Genomic DNA, 17,500 nt, shown 5'->3' on the forward strand with positions numbered 1-17,500 from the left:
TATAACTAATGCTGAATAGTCGTTTTGTGGCAAGACTAGAAGTAGATTTAGTTATAGAGTCTAGAAGTGGCAGATTTGTGCTTTAATTGTAGCAGACTAGTAGGGAGAGCACACTAGTTCATTAGTCTTCTACTCATTCAGTCCTCTTGGCAGCTTGTTTCCCATCTTCCCTGAGGAGGGGAAGAGAGAATGAAAGGGAGAAGTTGAAGGTACCAGTCTGTAGGGACTACGTCCTTGATCTCTGCCGGGCAAACCCTTCGATGAATGGAGAGGATTTGCCTGAGCTGGGAAGAGTGCTGACTGGGTTGGCAGTGGTTCCGTGGCAGGGTAAAGCCCGAGGAAGCTAACACAAGCCTTTGTACCAAAGCGTTACACTTCAGTTCACAAACACCATCCCTCACAGACCAAACACTATTAGTGCAGGTCATGTACAGTCTAGCTCTGCATGACTCTCCAGGTTTTAGAATAGATAGATACTGTATATAGAATTACTGCAATGCCCACAGCATTTTGTCATGCTGCCCTCTCTTTTTTCTCTACTACCTCTCTCCCTCTTTCTCTCTCTCTCTCTCTCTCGTTCTCTCTCGTTCTGACAGCCTCAGGCCGTGAGAGTGCGATGCAGGGCCTGTGTCTGCTCGTTTGAGCTCTGAGAGTTCACCGGCCGGTCTTTAACCTACTTTTCCTCAGCCCCCCTCCCCCGATCCCTTCGTTTTCTCATTCCCCCAATCTCAGGTCACTCTGCGGGGGGTAGATGAGAGCTCCATGCTAGAGCCTTTACTCAGCCCCAGCCCCAGCCCTCCACTTATCTCCCTTTCACTTCATCTCTCCAGCCATCCAATAACCGTTCATCCGTCTGTCCGTCCTGTGTCTGTCGCTCCTCTTCCCTATATTCCCTGCTCTGAGGGGAATTGGATCGCAGCCCATTGGCCCATATCAGTGTGTGTGTGTGTGTGGCGATGTGCTTGTGCACTAACGTGTGTTAGTGCCCCTGAGTGTGTGTAGTGTATGTGTGTTTTGTGTTTGTGCTCTAGTATGAGGGTTCGCGTGTCGTGTGTGTAGGTGTTTGTGCACTAGTGTGTGTGTGTGTGTATGTCCTGCTGTGCCTTAGTGTAATGATAGCTTTATGAAAGCCAAAGCTGACTGTTTGACTGTTGTCTGGCAGAGGAAAGTGGGAAGACGTACTTTTCCCTCCGCATCCTACTTTCTCTCCCATGGAGCCTCTTGTCTTTATCCCAGTACACCCTTTCTTCTCCTCCTTTATATCCTCTCTTCACACCACCTCCCCCCTAACACTTTCTTCTCTCTCCGACTTTACTCCATCACTCTCACCTTCCCCTCTTGGTCCTTGACTTATATTTAGTCATCCTGCTATTTTGTCCCTGCCAGATCTATAGTGTCTCTTTCCGGCTGACCCAGAGCTTCTCTCTTCTAATCGCTTCTTTTGTGCCTCTCCCTCACAGTGTGACTCACGCTAGCGCGTTTGTTTCCCTTTATTTATTGTCCTAACTTCAATCTCTCTTACTCTCCCCCTCTCTCTCTCTTTCTCTCTTTCTTTCTCCTTTTTCTCCTCCCCTCTGTCCTCTCCTCTGCTGGTGCAGCTGCAGGCTCCCAGTGTGAAAGGCTTTGACTTTGCCAAGCTGCACCTGGGCCAGCCCAGTAAGGACGACCTGACGGTCATCCAGGAGCCCGCGCCCCCTCCCGCTGCCGCTGTCAGGGATACCAGCACCTCAGAAAGCGGTGACCCCGGCGGCTTCTCCTCTGCCAAGAACACCTCACGTGCCGGACGCAAGAAAGGACGGTGAGTAGGGCGATCAGCCCAGCACTGTCCTATCAAACCATTCAGATGGTCAGCTCCAGAGTTATCCAGACAGAAAGAATGGGCAAAAAATATTTGATTAAAATACTATCCTATATAGCCTTCTTCAGTTATGGCTTTGCATGTGCACAGTAGCAGTAGTGAAGCAGTTTTCAATTTAATGGAAACTGCTATACAGGCATACATAGTTTGGCTTCACTCTTTGGAATACAGTGTGTGTGTGTGTGTGCGTGTGTGTGCATGTGTGTGTGTGCATGTGTGTGTGTGCATGTGTGTGTGTGTGTGTGTGTGTGTGTGTGTGTGTGTGTGTGAGAGCGAGAGAGCATGTATTTAAACTTTTTAGTTTGGCCATTTGTGCCCATGATGACCGTATAAAGATTTTTTTTTTCACTAAGACATAAAAGACTATGACAACCTTCTCTTGACTTGTACTTGAAATGTACCCACCACTAGCCCCAGGCTGCTTCAGTGCCTCCCTCTCTCTCTTACCCAGTGCTCTGTGGCTCTGCCTGACACGGTACCGCATATGATGTTAAATATATCTGTCATTGTTTAAAGAAAGTCCGAGTCCAACCAGTCTTAACGCCTGAAGGCCAGTCTCTGAGCCTCAGCTCAACTCCACTGCCCTGTCCACACACATTGACACACACACATACACACTCAACAGTAAGTGCACACTGATTCCCTATAAATGACATATCCTCTGCACATTTTCTTTTGATTATGTGTCCTTAGGTACACATTAGGACATGTACATATATACATAACAGGGGCAGGAAAATTGCACATACACACACACACACACACACATACACACACACACACACACACACACACACAATACCACAGTAAAGCGTGTTTTACTGTAAAGGGTTTCTCATCGCTAGCTCCACAAATCAATGCTTAATGCATTCAAGTATTATGGGATGATATAACCGTCATATCCTGTCTTGTGCTCCATATTTCTCCTGAGGGGAGATCTGTAGTGGCTGATAGTGTGTTAAACTCCTGTCCTGCTCCATTATATTAGACAGAATCCAGTTTGGTCGTCCATTAGACCACAGCCGGGGCAGAAAGCAGTCTCGGCACAGGGAGATTAATCACGCCTGTCAAAGCAGACGCAGCCACACGGCACACCAGGGCCCAGGGAAGAGTGGGAGAGAGAGAGGGGGAGAGTGAGAGTGGAAGAGGGAGGGAGAGAGAGAGAGGCCAGAGGAGCAGATTGGGAAGAGAGAAAGAGTGTACAGCTAAAGGGGTTGGTTTCTGGAGTTTGCAGCTATATCTGTCCAGCCGGTCAGGATCGACTTGTATTTCATAGATGTGCTGTCGGTCAGCTGTCATATTGAAACTGAGAAGTTGTTCCTAAGGGAGATTGTGTGTGTGTGTGTGTGTGTGTGTGTGTGTGTGTGTGTGTGTGTGTGTGTGTGTGTGTGTGTTGTTTGGCAATGGAAGTGGATGCATTTCCACACGCTTCTGCTCTTTGAGAGCAGGCTGCTTAAAGTTGGATGAAGATGTAATTGCCCTGTCTGTCAAATGTGCTTTGAGAGAGTGTTTCCTTCAATAAGTGGAGGATCTTCAGGGCCATCCAGGGTTTCGCTAATGATCACATTAATGACTTCTGCCTTTTAGAACTGTTAGCCATGATGCTGATTGGTTTGTCCACTTTGCTGGGTATATAAAGCAGTTTTGTTAAATAATAAATGCCTTTAAGTGTTAAAGCGTTAGACTGCATCAGATTTAGGTGTTCTGAAATGTGCCGTATTATTTCTCATTGACCTATTTCATGGTTTTTGAATTAAAGGAAAAATAAGGCTTTTTAAATGACTGCCTATTTAGCTGACTTTTAGCAGTTTGTCATGTTTGGTGTTTACTTATTTGTTTGTTTGTGCTCAGAATCTCCCCGTCAGATGGGGACTCCTTGGCCAGCGATCGCTCCAGTGAGGACTCGCCAGCAGGGCGCCTCAGGGGGCCGTCCACACCCCACGACCCCAAACAGCCTCGCAAGATGGTCGCCAACGGGCTCAATGGCAAGTTCACTGAATACACACACACACACACACACACACACACACACACACATATACACTCCGTGAGCCCAAACAGCCACTCAAGATGGCCTTCAATGGGCTGAACTGCAAGTTAACTGAACACACACAAACTCCCACACACACACCAAGACCAGAGACGACTAAGCAAGAAGTCCTTCATGGCTTCTTGTCATTGCTGACAGAACAGTGAGCCGATGACCGGATTACCTTAGTCTCTTCTATTCCCTCTCTCTCTCTCTCTCTACCACTCTGATCCCCCCTTTTTTTTTCTCTTGCAGCCCGTGCTCTGATAAAAGCAGTGTGTGCCTGCGGGTCTTTCTGTGTTTGTGTGTGTGTGTGTGTGTGCTAGAAATGTGTGTGTGAGTGTGCGTGTGTGTGTGTATGCATGTGTGTGTGTGTGTGTGTTTTTCTCAAGTGTCTGCCGTCTGGCTGACTGTGTGTCTGCTCTCTCAGGCTCGACAGGCATCAGGACGCCAGGCCCAGAAATCACTCTTATCAGCTCTGGAATTCCTCTCCAGACTACGTCACCCTCTCCCCTCTCTCTCTTTCTCTCTCTCTCTCTCTCTCTCTCTCTCTCTCTCTCTCGCTTCTCTCTCTTCTCTCCTTTCCTTCCCTCTCCCTGCCTCTCTAACTCTGTCTTTGTCCCAAACTCCGCTCCTTCTCTCCCCCCACCTTACTTATTTCAGTTTTATCTCTCAGGGGATTTAAGACAGGCCCTCAGATGCCTTCTCGGTTTACTGAAGGGTCCTGTGAGTCTCTGAAAGCTCCTTTTGTCAGCAGTGAGCTTTCTCTGCCCCGGGTCTGAAGGCCTGAAAAGGCCACATGAAAAGCATCAGATGGTCTGAATAGAAATCTGCCTCTGTCCCATGTAAGGTTCCTGACACAGTGACCGCAGTAGTGCTCTTATCTCTATAGGCTGTGATGACTTCAGTGCTCCTCCTGCATCTCCGCCTCCAGACCTGGCACGCATGATAGATATGTGCCCTTTAACACATCCTTCATCACCCAGGGGTTGCACTGGTGATGGTTCACTGGTTGTCTGCTCTCCCTGCTCTAGCTGCTGTTCTAATCTCTCTCCCTCTCACTTTTTCTTTTTCTTTCTCTCTCTCTCCCTCTCTCTTTCTGGACTTGCAGGAAAGAATAAGATTGGTAAGAGTGTGTGTGTATGTAGTGTGATTTAAGTAGCAGGTTGTGTGTGTGTGTGTGTGTGTGTGTGTGTGTGTGTGTGTGTGTGTGTGTGTGTGTGTGTGTGTGTGTGTCTTCTGATGGTTCTCCATAAAGCGCAGTAGAATAGTGACTCAGAGTAGAGTGTTCCCATAGTGATGAATCTTTCAAAAACTACAGGAATTATCCCCTCTTTTAACCCGTCTTTCCCGTTTGGAAATGCTCTGCTTTGTTACATTCAGACATACACTGAGGCAGCAGCACCAGTTTTTGAGCATCCACAACATACATTTGGCACATATGCAAATTGCTCAAAGTGCATTTCTTTGTTACTCACACATACGTCTTATTTGTTCCTCCTATGCTTCTATAGTGAGTGCAAGACCTTTAAAGTAATCTGTCCGTTCCTGTCCTCTCTCTTTATCAGAGATAGGTGGAAGGCAGTAAGCAGAGTACTGTGCCTGCCTTAACACTGCCCCCTCATGGCAACAGAGGGGCATGACACCTTACTCTTCCCAGTGCGTTGCAGCCACGATGCTCACAGGCTGATCAGTGCACCCCCCCATACTTAGCACTTTCAACAAAGCACACAGCTGAAATAAGGCTCAGTGCTTTCGCCCTGACACCTGCCCCTCTGTCTCAGCTTTCTGCTGCCACGCTATACTATAATCCCTGCTGTTGTTCTGTGCACTTCCACTCTTACCTGGCTTATTTCTTTCCTATTTGTCTTTTCTAAGCCAGTTTTATGTCCGTTCACAATTCTTTTCCTTCTTTGTGTTCTTTATATGTTCACTTTCTTCCTGCTCCATGTTTTCCCAGTGTATCTTGTTGTTGCTCCTCTAACTTGTTTTTAGACGCTGACGCCACACTCTCTACTTAATGTGTCTTTCACCACATTACCCACCCCTGACTTACCTTCCCATGTTTATCTGTTGTTTGTCAGCCCCCATTCCTCTGTATGTTCAGTTGAATGTGTCTACTTCCTGTCTTCTTAATGCACTTCCTGTTTATCCACTTCCTCTTCCTGTAGGTCCTCCGCCGATTAGGGGGCCCGGCGACCAGCTCTCCTCGGCGTCCATCTTTGAGCACGTGGACCGCATGTCTCGCGCTGCCGAGGGACCCAGGCGCTTCACCAATAAGATCCAGCTGATCGCCATGCAGCCAATGCCCGCCCTGCCTGCCCACAGTCCCACAGTGGTGGACCGTGCCGCTGAGAATGCCAATCTCAACAAGGAGGTGTGTGCCCCTAACAAACAACGCCTCATATCCTGTCCAAATACCCGCATCTCACCCGCTGGCATAAGGCTGTGTTTCATTAAGTCTGACTTAACAAGGGGATTTTGTGTGTGTGTGTGTGTGTGTGTGTGTGTGTGTGTGTGTGTGTGTGTGTGTGTGTGTGTAAATGTGTGTGTTTGTTTTTGTGTGTGTGTGTGTAGATCCAGGTGACGTTAAGGCACAAGTCAGAGATCGAGCACCACCGCAACAAGATTCGACTACGAGCCAAGCGGAAAGGTCACTACGACTTTCCCACCATGGACGACCCGGCTGACGGGGTTGCCGACCCCAAGGAGCAGGACCGCATCTACCAGAAGGCCCAGCAGCAGATTGATAAGATTCTGGACCCCGACACACACATGCCCCAACCCTTCACTGAGCCCAAGAAAAGGTCAGGGCTCAGAGAATGTGGACTCTCTCTCTTTCTCATGGACTGGGGTCCTTCTAGCTTGGCCCGGTCCGTCTGTTTCTCGCTCAGCTCAGTTTTCGCTGTCCTTATCCAAATAGAGATGCCATTCTGGCCTAATATGTTTTGACAGGTCTCCCTGGCATTTCAGGAGCCTGGTTTAGCAATGATGTTGTGGCAGGCTGTGTTGAGATGGATGAGATGGTGTTTGACACAGAGAGTAGCCTAAAGGCTCATCAGTGGAAACAAGCAGAATTCAGTAGGGAAGAGACACCAGCTCAGCCTGTGTGCAGTATTGCCTTACTGCTCACGCTTTCCCACACTGGAAGACATCCACTTCTGACACCATATGGAGAGAGCAGTCACCCCACCCAGCCTCGAACCCAGGTTTAGGGGTTGCCAAACCTGCACTCTGACCACAACACCAAAGCCAGGCTCATTGAATGAATACTAGGTGGTCAGGGAAAATAATCTATCCTGTCTATAAGTATTGTGTGAAATTCATACTCGGTAAATACTCTGAACTGCAGTCCTATTTAGAATGTTAAATGATGAATTGTGTTGAACTAAATTTGTGAATCCTCTGGAGTGATTCATGTGTCTGTGTGTGTCTGTGTGTGTTAGTGGTAGGGGAAGGCGTTCTCCTAAGTCTAGGAAGAAGACAGGGCAGATGAATGGGGGTGTGTATGAAGACCGGGACCAGCTCATCAACACAGAGACGGACGGAACCTACCGGAAGTACCCCGGAGTCAGCAACTTCGCTTATGTGGTGCGACACTCTCCCTCTAAGTCTCTCTCTTTCTCTTCTGTCTCTCACACACTCTGACTTCAGTTCCATGTCAGTTAAGTCTTGGCATGATAGAAGTCTCTCTTAGCCCTTTTCGACCAACAGGTTCTTGAACTGGTTCCGTTCCGGATTATTTGACCATAGGTCCCATCTAGCGAACCAGCCCACTTTTCCACCAGTTTTGAGCAGAACCATTGTGTTCAAGGATGCGTCATCAGTGAAGGGCGTTGCACAACGCACAATTACATGCGAGCGAACCGTGTCGTCACGGTCCACACCGGAAAAACCAACAATGTTTTGCTGCGAACCAACTTTTCAGATTCCAAACCAATTTATTTTTGGTCGAAATGCCCAGAACGGTTGAAAAAACGTGGTGCACTAACCAGAACCAGTAATCTCTGTGGTACACACCTACTCCTACACACACACACACACACACACACATACACACATAGACACACACACACACCTTTTTTTTACTGTGTCGTCATCTTGCTCCAGTAGTATTCATGATGAACTGAAATGGCACCAGGCCTTTAATTAAGGCTACTGGGGACAGAGTCAATAGCATTGATCAGAGGCAGTGTCCCGAGACAGCCACACAAATCAGAAGCAAAGACTGCCTCTTTATTTATTTATTTCAACATCTAGAGGTGTGTGTGTGTGTTGTTGTTGTTTTTAGAGGGAAATGTAAAGTCCTTGGCCTCCATAGTTTTCTTAGCTTTTTCAGAGCAATAGCTTGAAATGGATTGCCTTTAATTGAAAAAAGTCCTCTTGTTTTCAACGGACTAATTAACTCTGGATCTCTCTCCTCCAGTCTGACCCGGATCAGGCCCCTGAGCCCCCCTCCCCATCCGACGACGTCTTCCTGTCCCCCAGCTCCCCTCCCCCCGGCCACGCGCCCCCTCCTCCCCCGTACCTCCCGCCCCAGCCCAGCATCGAGGAGGCGCGCCAGCAGATGCACTCGCTCCTGGACGACGCCTTTGCCCTGGTCTCGCCCACCGCCCAGATCAGCACGCCATCGGCTGGCATCACGCTTCCCGGGGTGGGCAACGGCCACGCGCACCCCCCCGCCTCCAGCCCACCCTCCAGGGGACCTCCCCGGCCCTGGGCCCCCTCCTACCCAACGTCCGGGCCCTTCTCTGGGGTGAGTTCCATGAAGAGGTGTCACCCACATCATTCGTGTAATTCACATGTTAGATGCATCATACACATCCACACACTCTCAGCATACACAGCACATTGACATATGACACACACACACAACACACACATTACTGCACACAGAAACCCACATGCTGCAGGCATACTGACACAAACACATTCATCACACACAGATAGCCATTGACATACTTGTAGACCCAAAATGGTCCGTGTGGTGACTTACACCAGATCAGGGCTGGATCCGTTCCAGAGTTAATTACTCTGTGGGGTGTTAGTGTGGAACCTGCTATGGTTGAGTGGGTTCTGTGCTGTCCTCGCATACAGTATTCAGGTCACAACAGCTCCATCTGTCTACTCTAAGTCACCCCTGACCTAAAGCTCTCCAACACACATTCATGCGCACACACACACACACACACACACACACACACAGATGCGCAAACACACACACACACACATGTGCGCACACACACATACACACACACACACACACATACATACATACATACATACATGCATACTGTACATGGACACAATTATACACGTAGATAAACACACACTGACACATACATGCACACATATCCTCACACAAACTCACACACACACATGCACGGTTAAGATGCCCGTCGGTGGAAACCACAAAAATGGTGTGCCCAAAGAGGTGGTCTTTTCATCCCAAGGTGCAAGTGAAAAGAAAGGGGACAAAAATTTGCAGAAGTACAGAATTTGCACACTGTAAAGTGCAGGTATTGACTAAACCAATATCTACTGGCCCAACACTAGGGTTAGGGTTAGGTTAGGTTACACACACACACACACACACTCACACACACACACACACACACACCCACACACACAGCACTAAGTCTTTACTCTTCAATGAGATGGAGCACACTCAGCCCCAGCTTCATTAAGACCCTAGAAACAGCCTATAGCTACACCATCACTGGTTTCACTGATTTCCAAACAACACAATACCATGTGAGAAAAAAATATGCACGATAGAGTAGAGCATTTTCTCCACAAATTATTCCCAATTTTTAGGGTTTTCGAAAGGTTACTTGAACTTTAACTATTACACAAAGTTTCTGTAGCCCATTATTTCCACCCAAAATTGGGGTGCTGGACCACTGCTTCCTGTTTGTATGTGGGACAGCTGGAACTCTCACATTTCTACTCTAGCATGAATAATTAACAGGATATCGCAATCTCATTCCATAATCAACAGAAATAACACACACATACATTTGATTTTGAACTGTACCATTGCCGATAGACCTTTCCCGACATACAGTTTTGACAAACAACCAACCGACAAAACAAAAACAAACGAAGAACAGCTCATCTGCAAACGGAACAAGCAATACAAGCGATCCAAACAAACAAATCCCACAAACATGACATCATTGCCGGCATACGTGTGGAATAGCGGTGAATGAATGTTATGTATTTTGTTTGTCGGTTTACTGATGTGTGTGTACTGTTTCAAAAATGTCCTCTGGCATGGACTCGTGCCATGACATGTACACTCACACACACTCACACAGTCAGCGCCCCAGGTTGCCATAGGATCAGTGTGCTGGGGGCTTAATCCACTGAGTGTTTCAGGGGTTAATGAGGATCAGGGGGCATGGGTGAGCGACCAAGCCTTTCTCTCAGGCCCCAGGCCACCTTCCTCTAAGGACAAGCCAGATTATTATGGTATGCACTCCTAGGAGATGTCAGGGGTCGCTCAGAGCTCCGAGCCCTATCTCCCTGACTGCATGGTAGAGTGATATGGGGGAGGGGCTGTCATCAGCAGTGATGTGATCAGATCAGTGTGTGCATGTGTGTGTGTTTTGAGACTGTTGTGTATGCCAGCAATTATGTTTGTGTGTGTGTGTGTGTGTGTGTGTGTGTGTGTGTGTGTGTGTGTGTGTGTGTGTGTGTGTGTGTGTGTGTGTGTACAGTATGTGGATAGAGTGTGTTGGTATTAATGTGTGACCCTTACAAGGGTTGCCTTTAAAAAGAGGGGATCATAAAGACAATGGCGACCCAATGTTTCACCCTTTGCCAAGGCATTCAATAGGAAGCCATGGGGATAGAGGGCCCCTTAAAAAATTTTCTTTGTGTTAGCTTGTTTGTTGTCATGAACACATATGGCTAGACTTTGACCCATGTGGTCGTCTACCCTGATCTGCCCTGGTTAGTCATTTATTACTGCAGGTGTGTATGTGTGTGTGGAAGGGGGAATGAAGCCTTGTAAAAGCACTCCCTTGTTCCTTCCACACCACTTCCTCTCAGGGCTCAGAGAGGTCACCTGTCCGCACGCATATGCATCAGCTCCAGCCAATCAGGCGCCGCCCTCTGACAAGGCTTGTTAAATATTCATGAGTCAGGGGAAGGAGGGCTTCTTGCTTTCAGTGTAGCCACTGACTTTCAGGAATGACCTGAATATTGTGAATTATGAGGCACAAATATTTTAGAGGACATTAACTTTACATACTCTACATGCCGCTAATCGCACATAGTTGCCTGCCAGAGCACCGCAAACTTGGCCTTAAAGTGAGGTGCTTTCATGTAGACGTCTGGACAGGTTTGTGCTTTATAGGTCACTCCTGGCCAAGGCCTTAGGCAAAGCCAGTTATTGTGTATCTATCTATGTGTGTGTGTGTGTGTGTGTGTGTGTGTTCTGATAATGATTGTGTGTTTGTTCCACAGCGTTATGGTGATATAGGACTCTCCCCTCCCTCTGTGCAGAGTGTTCTTCAAAGGTGAGTCCAAAACGCACACATCATCGTGTGACATGCGTACATCCGTGTCGAATACGACAAATGAGGAGTTAAGAGTAGTAAGGGTGAAGAAGTCAGTGCTTTCTCTCAACTCACTGGAAGTGAAACAGATGGACCTCTCCTCAACGGGTGTCTTACTGTAAATGCGTCCCCCAAATAGTAGCTGGCTTTAGGGTGGGTCCAGCGGTGATCTCCCCCAGTTCCTCTTGGATCCAAGCCTTATCAGGGCCAGACACATGGGTTTGTTTTGAGCTCTTAAGTGGTCTCAAGCCCCTCTGGAACCTGGAAGATTGTGTTTGTCCTGCTGCGTATCTATGCACTCTCGCATGCACACACACACACACACACACACACACACACACACACACACACACACACACACACACTCTGTCTCCCCTTCAGAGGACACCACACAGACCGTCATCAATAATCCACAAAGGTCATTTTTATTTCAGTAGCCAAATGTTGTGCGTCTGCACCGTGGCAACCAGACATTCTCCCTCAACTCAGAGGAATTCTTATACACACCATCACACATCTAAGACACACACACATACACTCTGACACTACAGTCACACACACTGGCACTGATGGTTTTCTGTATGTGTGTGTCTGTCTCTGTGTGTGAATGGATGTGTTTAAATATTGCAGACAAGGCTTGGGTTCAGGATATTTGCCTTCAAGTGCTGATGGTGTGAGTGGGGAGCAGCCTGCAGTAGACAGTTTCACCAGCAGGGGGGGCTACAGTGAAGAGCTGTTCTCCTCAGCACGACCCAGACCTGTGGGAGGCACTGCAGGTAAGGAATACACACACACACACACACGCAGTACAAGGATTACCAGTACCCGTAACATTGATGTGCAATCAATGTATTGTGAATTCTGTGTGTATTTATTCATTGCTTTTGTGTGTGTTTGTGTGTGTAGGTGGCCAGCTTCATCACCTATCACAGCTGGGCCTTCCCAGCCGTCTGAGTGTAGTGCCTCCTAGTGGACGTCTCGGCACACCACAGGCTGGTGGCTACAACTGGAGTACCTACGATGATGAGTTTTCCAAACCTGGCAACCTGCGGGATGCTGTGAGTCCAGTCAGCTAGCACTTTCTATAACCTATGTTGTCAAACCTGGCAACCGGAGTGATGCACAGTCCTGTTATTCATCATTCGTTCCTTCCTATTTTTAAGCTTGTTTTTATAAAACATCTATTAAAGACATTTCAGTGAATGTATAATCATAAAAGTTACATATAGCAAGCAAGTGCATCTTATATGGCAGGTATGGCCAAGGTACAGTAGTGCACGCTCACCTTAAAAACCAGTGAGGAAACAACCACCACATATACTACATGCATGTAAGGTTATATAATAGAGTGGTGTAAACCATTCCTCTGTTAAAGTATATTGTAAATTGCTCTTTAATTGCTTCATTCCTCTGCTAAGATATATTGTAAATTGCACGCAGGACATCATAGAGAAATTGCAGTTCAGCACTAATTAGTATTAGTTCTTTGTTTATTGTTAAATGTTAATATTCCAACAGCAGCAGCAAAGCACAGCAAACTGACTTATTATGACCCCCAATGACTGAATCCTGTATATTCTTCTGTCTGTGCTTTAGACTCACCGCCTGGGAGTGAGGGAGCCCTCCGCCCCACCGGCCCACCTGGACACCCCCGGCCTGGGTTACCCTTCCGCTAGTGCCCTTCAGGGGGAGAGCATACCCCCCACACACTCCTCTGCCTCCCTCATCAAGGCCATCAGGGAGGAGCTCATGCGCCTGTCCCAGAAGCAGGCCTCCCTGCCCAGCTTCCACAGCTGAGGCCCGCCCCTCTAACCCCCCCCCCCAGCTAGACATCCAGCCCAGAGCGAGACCCAGTGCCGCCACCACTGCTTCCCATGGAAGCTGCCCTCGTCTGGGGGACAAGACGGACTGGGGGCTCTGGTCTGGTATTGGGCAGGGCATGGGGGATTCTGCACTGTATTAAGTGACTGAGACAAGATCAGAGAAAAAAGCAAGAATCGAAGAGAAAGTGTAGCTTTGGATCTCAAATAGTAGCACTGTGCATGGATGTGTGTGTGTGTGTGTGTGTGTGTGTGTGTGTGTGTGTGTGTGCGTGTGTGAGTTGAGTGTGTATGCGTGTGTGAGTTTGAAGGACCTATAGAGAAAAAGGGACTTCGGAAGATTTTTCAAAAGAACTGATTTTGTTTTTGACAAGGTGGATTTCAGCCAAAACCTGGTTACCACAGATTCTTGTGGATGTTTTTTTTTTTTTTTAAATGTAATCTTTAGACATTTTACTTTTGGGTGCTGTGTTTGCTTGTTTATTTTATTTGTTTGTTTGTTTGCTTGTTTCTTTCTCCTCCTGTTATGATCAGCAGCTGAGGTTTTACGTCCCTGCCGAGCTGTCACAGTTTTATCCTTTTTGTCTTGTGGCCTTCTGATCTCTGGGTTTATGCTGTTACCTGATCATCAGCCATTAATCTTGCAGTACTGAAGTGTTCCTCGACACATTACGTGTGTCCTGAAACCAAGGAACAATGGCTTTTCATGTATGTGTATTATAATTCCAAAACACTGTTTCATCTGTATCTAATGAACTGGGTTGTCCTGGTTACTGTCATTTCTGTGGTGCTATCGCTTTTGACCCATGAGCCTACAAGGGGCAGGCTTAAGGCTAGACTCACTCAGGCGATGGTGAAGTCTAGACCTGAACTTAATCTCTGTTCTCTGGATGGCTTTTCTCCACTGGCGTTCACATTGCAGGCCTCTAGGGACAGAGTCCTGCCCTGCCACCGACCACTCTATGCCTTCTCAGATCCCAACTGGCCTTTGGAGCAGAACTGGCTCTGATCTCTTGGTGTGGATCTGATCCAGGGTCGGTTTTTTATCTGGCTTCTCTTGTAACAGATTTCAGGTCTGTCTCAGTCTGCTGCTGTAAGGTCATAAGGTCAAGATGACGTCGAGATTTTACACACACTACAGGCCATCTGAGGCACAGATCACAATGGCCCAGCATTATACAAATTGTTATTGCATTTTATTGGCTGAGGCAGTCTTCCGTTGGCTGAGAGGTTTTCATTGGCCAAGGCAGTATTTCAAGTGACAGCCTCTTCTAAGTGTTGGTATACATTTTTTTTTTGGACTGTAATGGCTCTGTTTTAATGACCACAAGAACCAAATGGATATTCAGAGAGCTCTTCAAGTCAGAGTCAAAGACATATAGCAGAAGAAATACCAAAGGTATTAGGAAGGTGTTTGACACTACATAGACATCACTGGTTGAGACAAGAAGCAAACGATGCAGTTCAAAACCACTGTATTCTGTAACAGTTGGAGACCACTATGAGGTAAACATGCACAGCCAGGACAAACTTGCAGTATTTGCTATTTTCTATTTTCTGTATTATCTTCTCAGTAGAGGAGGCTTTTTCCCCTATTACAGGTTATCTGGTCTGTGTGGACTCTGCAGCAGTAGATCTTTTTCCACATTCAGTGACTGTATCGGTGAGCTTTTGTTTTTTCAGTGTTTGTTACGGTCTTGGTTATTTAAGCCACTATTAATTGTCTTTAGGCATTCTGAAGCAATTGTTGGTCAGGAGTAAGACGTCAATAAAGGCACTGAATGAAAGAAAAACATAAGATGAGACCAGTTTTCAGGGGCTCTTTTTTTGCTGTGGCCATCAGTTTGTGAAGAGCTAGCTCAGCTTGCTTAAGGGAAAGTAAAGATTAAAGAATATTGCTAGCAAGCTAAAAAAACAGCACCTTCATTTTCACATACAGAAAGACCAGATATTGTGTGAAACACTTTTTCAAGACGCTCTGGCAATTGGGTCTTACATTCTGAGAGCAGAGTGCTGGAATGGGTACAGTCTGATGTCTGCTAGACAGATGGAGCTATTGAATGAGGTTGGCGATGTTGTTTTTGGGTCAGAACAGGACTTCGGGCAACTGAGGGCACCGAGGACCCAGATAGCGTCTCCCTGGCTCCAGCCTGTGCAAGAGAGGGCTGTCATTAGCCCATTAGGACAGAGCTGTGAAACCTCCATCTCTCTCTCTCACAGGTGCACTCATATTAGGGCACTGACTCTACAGCGGCCCCACATTTCAGTTCCTACCTGGTGTGATGTGTTTATTTTTGCTCAGAAGTGACGTGTTATTCTTCCCTTAAGAAAAGAGAATCTTACCCCAAACTATTTTCAGTGTTGTAGTAGATGGAAAGAGGAAACTGAAGCACTGTATTTATTTTTTTCTCCCAACTTTCAATCTCCATGGCGATAGAGATGTTTTTCTTAACTACCTTTGCTTGATGTTTTCATTCTTTATTTGATTTTTTTTTATCATTGGTTGAATTTTTTAAGTGTTTTTGTTAAATTAATTTGTTAAAGGGATTTCCCCAATCCCCATCTATGTAACCACAAAGTAGGCCTTCTGCTGTTTCTTTATTTAAATAAACAAGATCAAGGTTTCACTGGCTTGTGTTTGAACTGAATGTATATGAACTCTATTTTACAAAATTATATTTGATATTTTACTGCCAAGGTAAAACTTTAATTGCTGTTCATCCTTTCCAGCGTTTTCACAGGTGATTTAGTCCTAAATTTGGTCTCTAATAATTACCTTCACTGAAATGGTGAAGCTGTAAGGCTCAGGCCTGTACATCATACTATAACATGTAAAAAGAAATGCAGTCAATGTCACTGTAAATCCAGATGGAAGGTGAGTAGAACTGATTTCCTATGCAACAGACAGTGGTTGCTACCATTAATTGATGTATGTGAGTGTAGACTTGTGTAGAATCAGGGAGTAAGACATATTGCATATCCTCGTAAAGCACCAATCCATGCACTGATTTTTTTGGGGAAAGCGAGCCACTTAGTCTATTATTATCACAACTCTACACTAGGTGGCGCCACAACAGTATTTCCTATGACTGGTGTCCATCGGGTGGGTGTACTGTATGCTGTGGTTTGGAGGATGATCTGTGCAAGTTTAATTTCACCATGCATGAGTCACTAACTCTTAGGGCTTTGGGATTTTCTGTTTGAATGAAAGAGTGGAAAGAGGAAGGCAGGCGGTGAGTAAGGGAGAGACAATGATGGGTGGAGAGATCAACAGCGTGAATCATAAAAGGCTGGCGCTCATCTTGGCTTAACAATACTAAAATACTCATCTCATCCATTTGTTATAAACTCTCTATCTCTCTCTCTCTCTCTCTCTCTCTCTCTCTCACGCACACACACACACACACACACACACACAATCACGTCAACACTTGAGCCTAGAACAGTTGGAAATCAGATCTTTTTTCACTTCCTTTCTCATGATATATGGGGGGAAAACCAAAACTAATTGGAAATAGGACAGACGAGTTTTGAATAAACCGCTCAAATAGCTACATACTGAGCCTCTCTCTCTTCATAACAATCTGTCAATCTCTCTGAAGATTCCTTGTTATTTTTATTTGCATTGAGTCATTCTTTACTTGATGGCAAGAGAGCTTTGTTAAATAGATTCCTACAAAATAGATAGACTAATATAAAGCCCCAGAGGAAAAGATAAGTACAGAAAGGGCTGGGCTTTTAGGTGTCATACAACCGTCTCACACACAGTATGTATGTGTGTTTGTGTGACTTTTAGTCATGAATGTGAGTTCTGGAAGAATGCTGTTGGGTCATGAATTGTTTTGTGCAGCTGGATGTCATTAAGTTCCAACTCCTGGCCATAAGCAGGCAGGCATATTCATTACCAACACTGACCTGAAGGGGGAAAGAAGAGATGGAACAGCAGTCAATGACATGTTCTCTCATTCCTGCAGCCTCTCTGTCACACACACACACACACACAAACAAACACACCTTAATAAGTCATTCATTCCAGCCCCCAAGTTGATCGCAGAACATAATGGGGTAGAAAAGGAAAAGGTGCGATATGCTTCTCTTTCGGCAAAACGTTTCATCTGTCAGATGGAAAAAACTGAGCATGACATTTTGAGTTGCGTTTCAAGCTGTCTGTGTGCATCTCTGGCAGGTTAGTTCGTCTTTTCATTTTGTTGCATTTTACCTGAGTGTT

The 17,500-nt window shown here is 46.4% G+C and overlaps 1 protein-coding gene across 1 annotated transcript in view; it reads left to right on the plus strand.

Moving 5' to 3' along the window:
* The window catches only part of si:ch211-1e14.1 (UPF0606 protein KIAA1549), a 73,003-nt gene extending 57,106 nt beyond the window's left edge, over positions 1-15,897 (plus strand). Inside the window, exons 12-24 of the mRNA XM_042707414.1 lie at positions 1,599-1,798; positions 3,710-3,881; positions 4,318-4,387; positions 4,999-5,013; positions 6,059-6,264; positions 6,465-6,694; positions 7,334-7,498; positions 7,602-7,713; positions 8,314-8,724; positions 11,274-11,413; positions 12,083-12,228; positions 12,359-12,510; positions 13,049-15,897. Coding sequence (XP_042563348.1) covers positions 1,599-1,798; positions 3,710-3,881; positions 4,318-4,387; positions 4,999-5,013; positions 6,059-6,264; positions 6,465-6,694; positions 7,334-7,498; positions 7,602-7,713; positions 8,314-8,724; positions 11,274-11,413; positions 12,083-12,228; positions 12,359-12,510; positions 13,049-13,249 — 2,220 coding nt within the window. The 3' untranslated portion in view covers positions 13,250-15,897. The remainder of the gene's footprint in view (positions 1-1,598; positions 1,799-3,709; positions 3,882-4,317; positions 4,388-4,998; positions 5,014-6,058; positions 6,265-6,464; positions 6,695-7,333; positions 7,499-7,601; positions 7,714-8,313; positions 8,725-11,273; positions 11,414-12,082; positions 12,229-12,358; positions 12,511-13,048) is intronic.
* Positions 15,898-17,500: the final 1,603 nt, after the last annotated feature.

This window comes from Clupea harengus, chromosome 3, assembly GCF_900700415.2.
Source record: "Clupea harengus chromosome 3, Ch_v2.0.2, whole genome shotgun sequence".
Lineage (NCBI taxonomy): Eukaryota > Metazoa > Chordata > Actinopteri > Clupeiformes > Clupeidae > Clupea > Clupea harengus.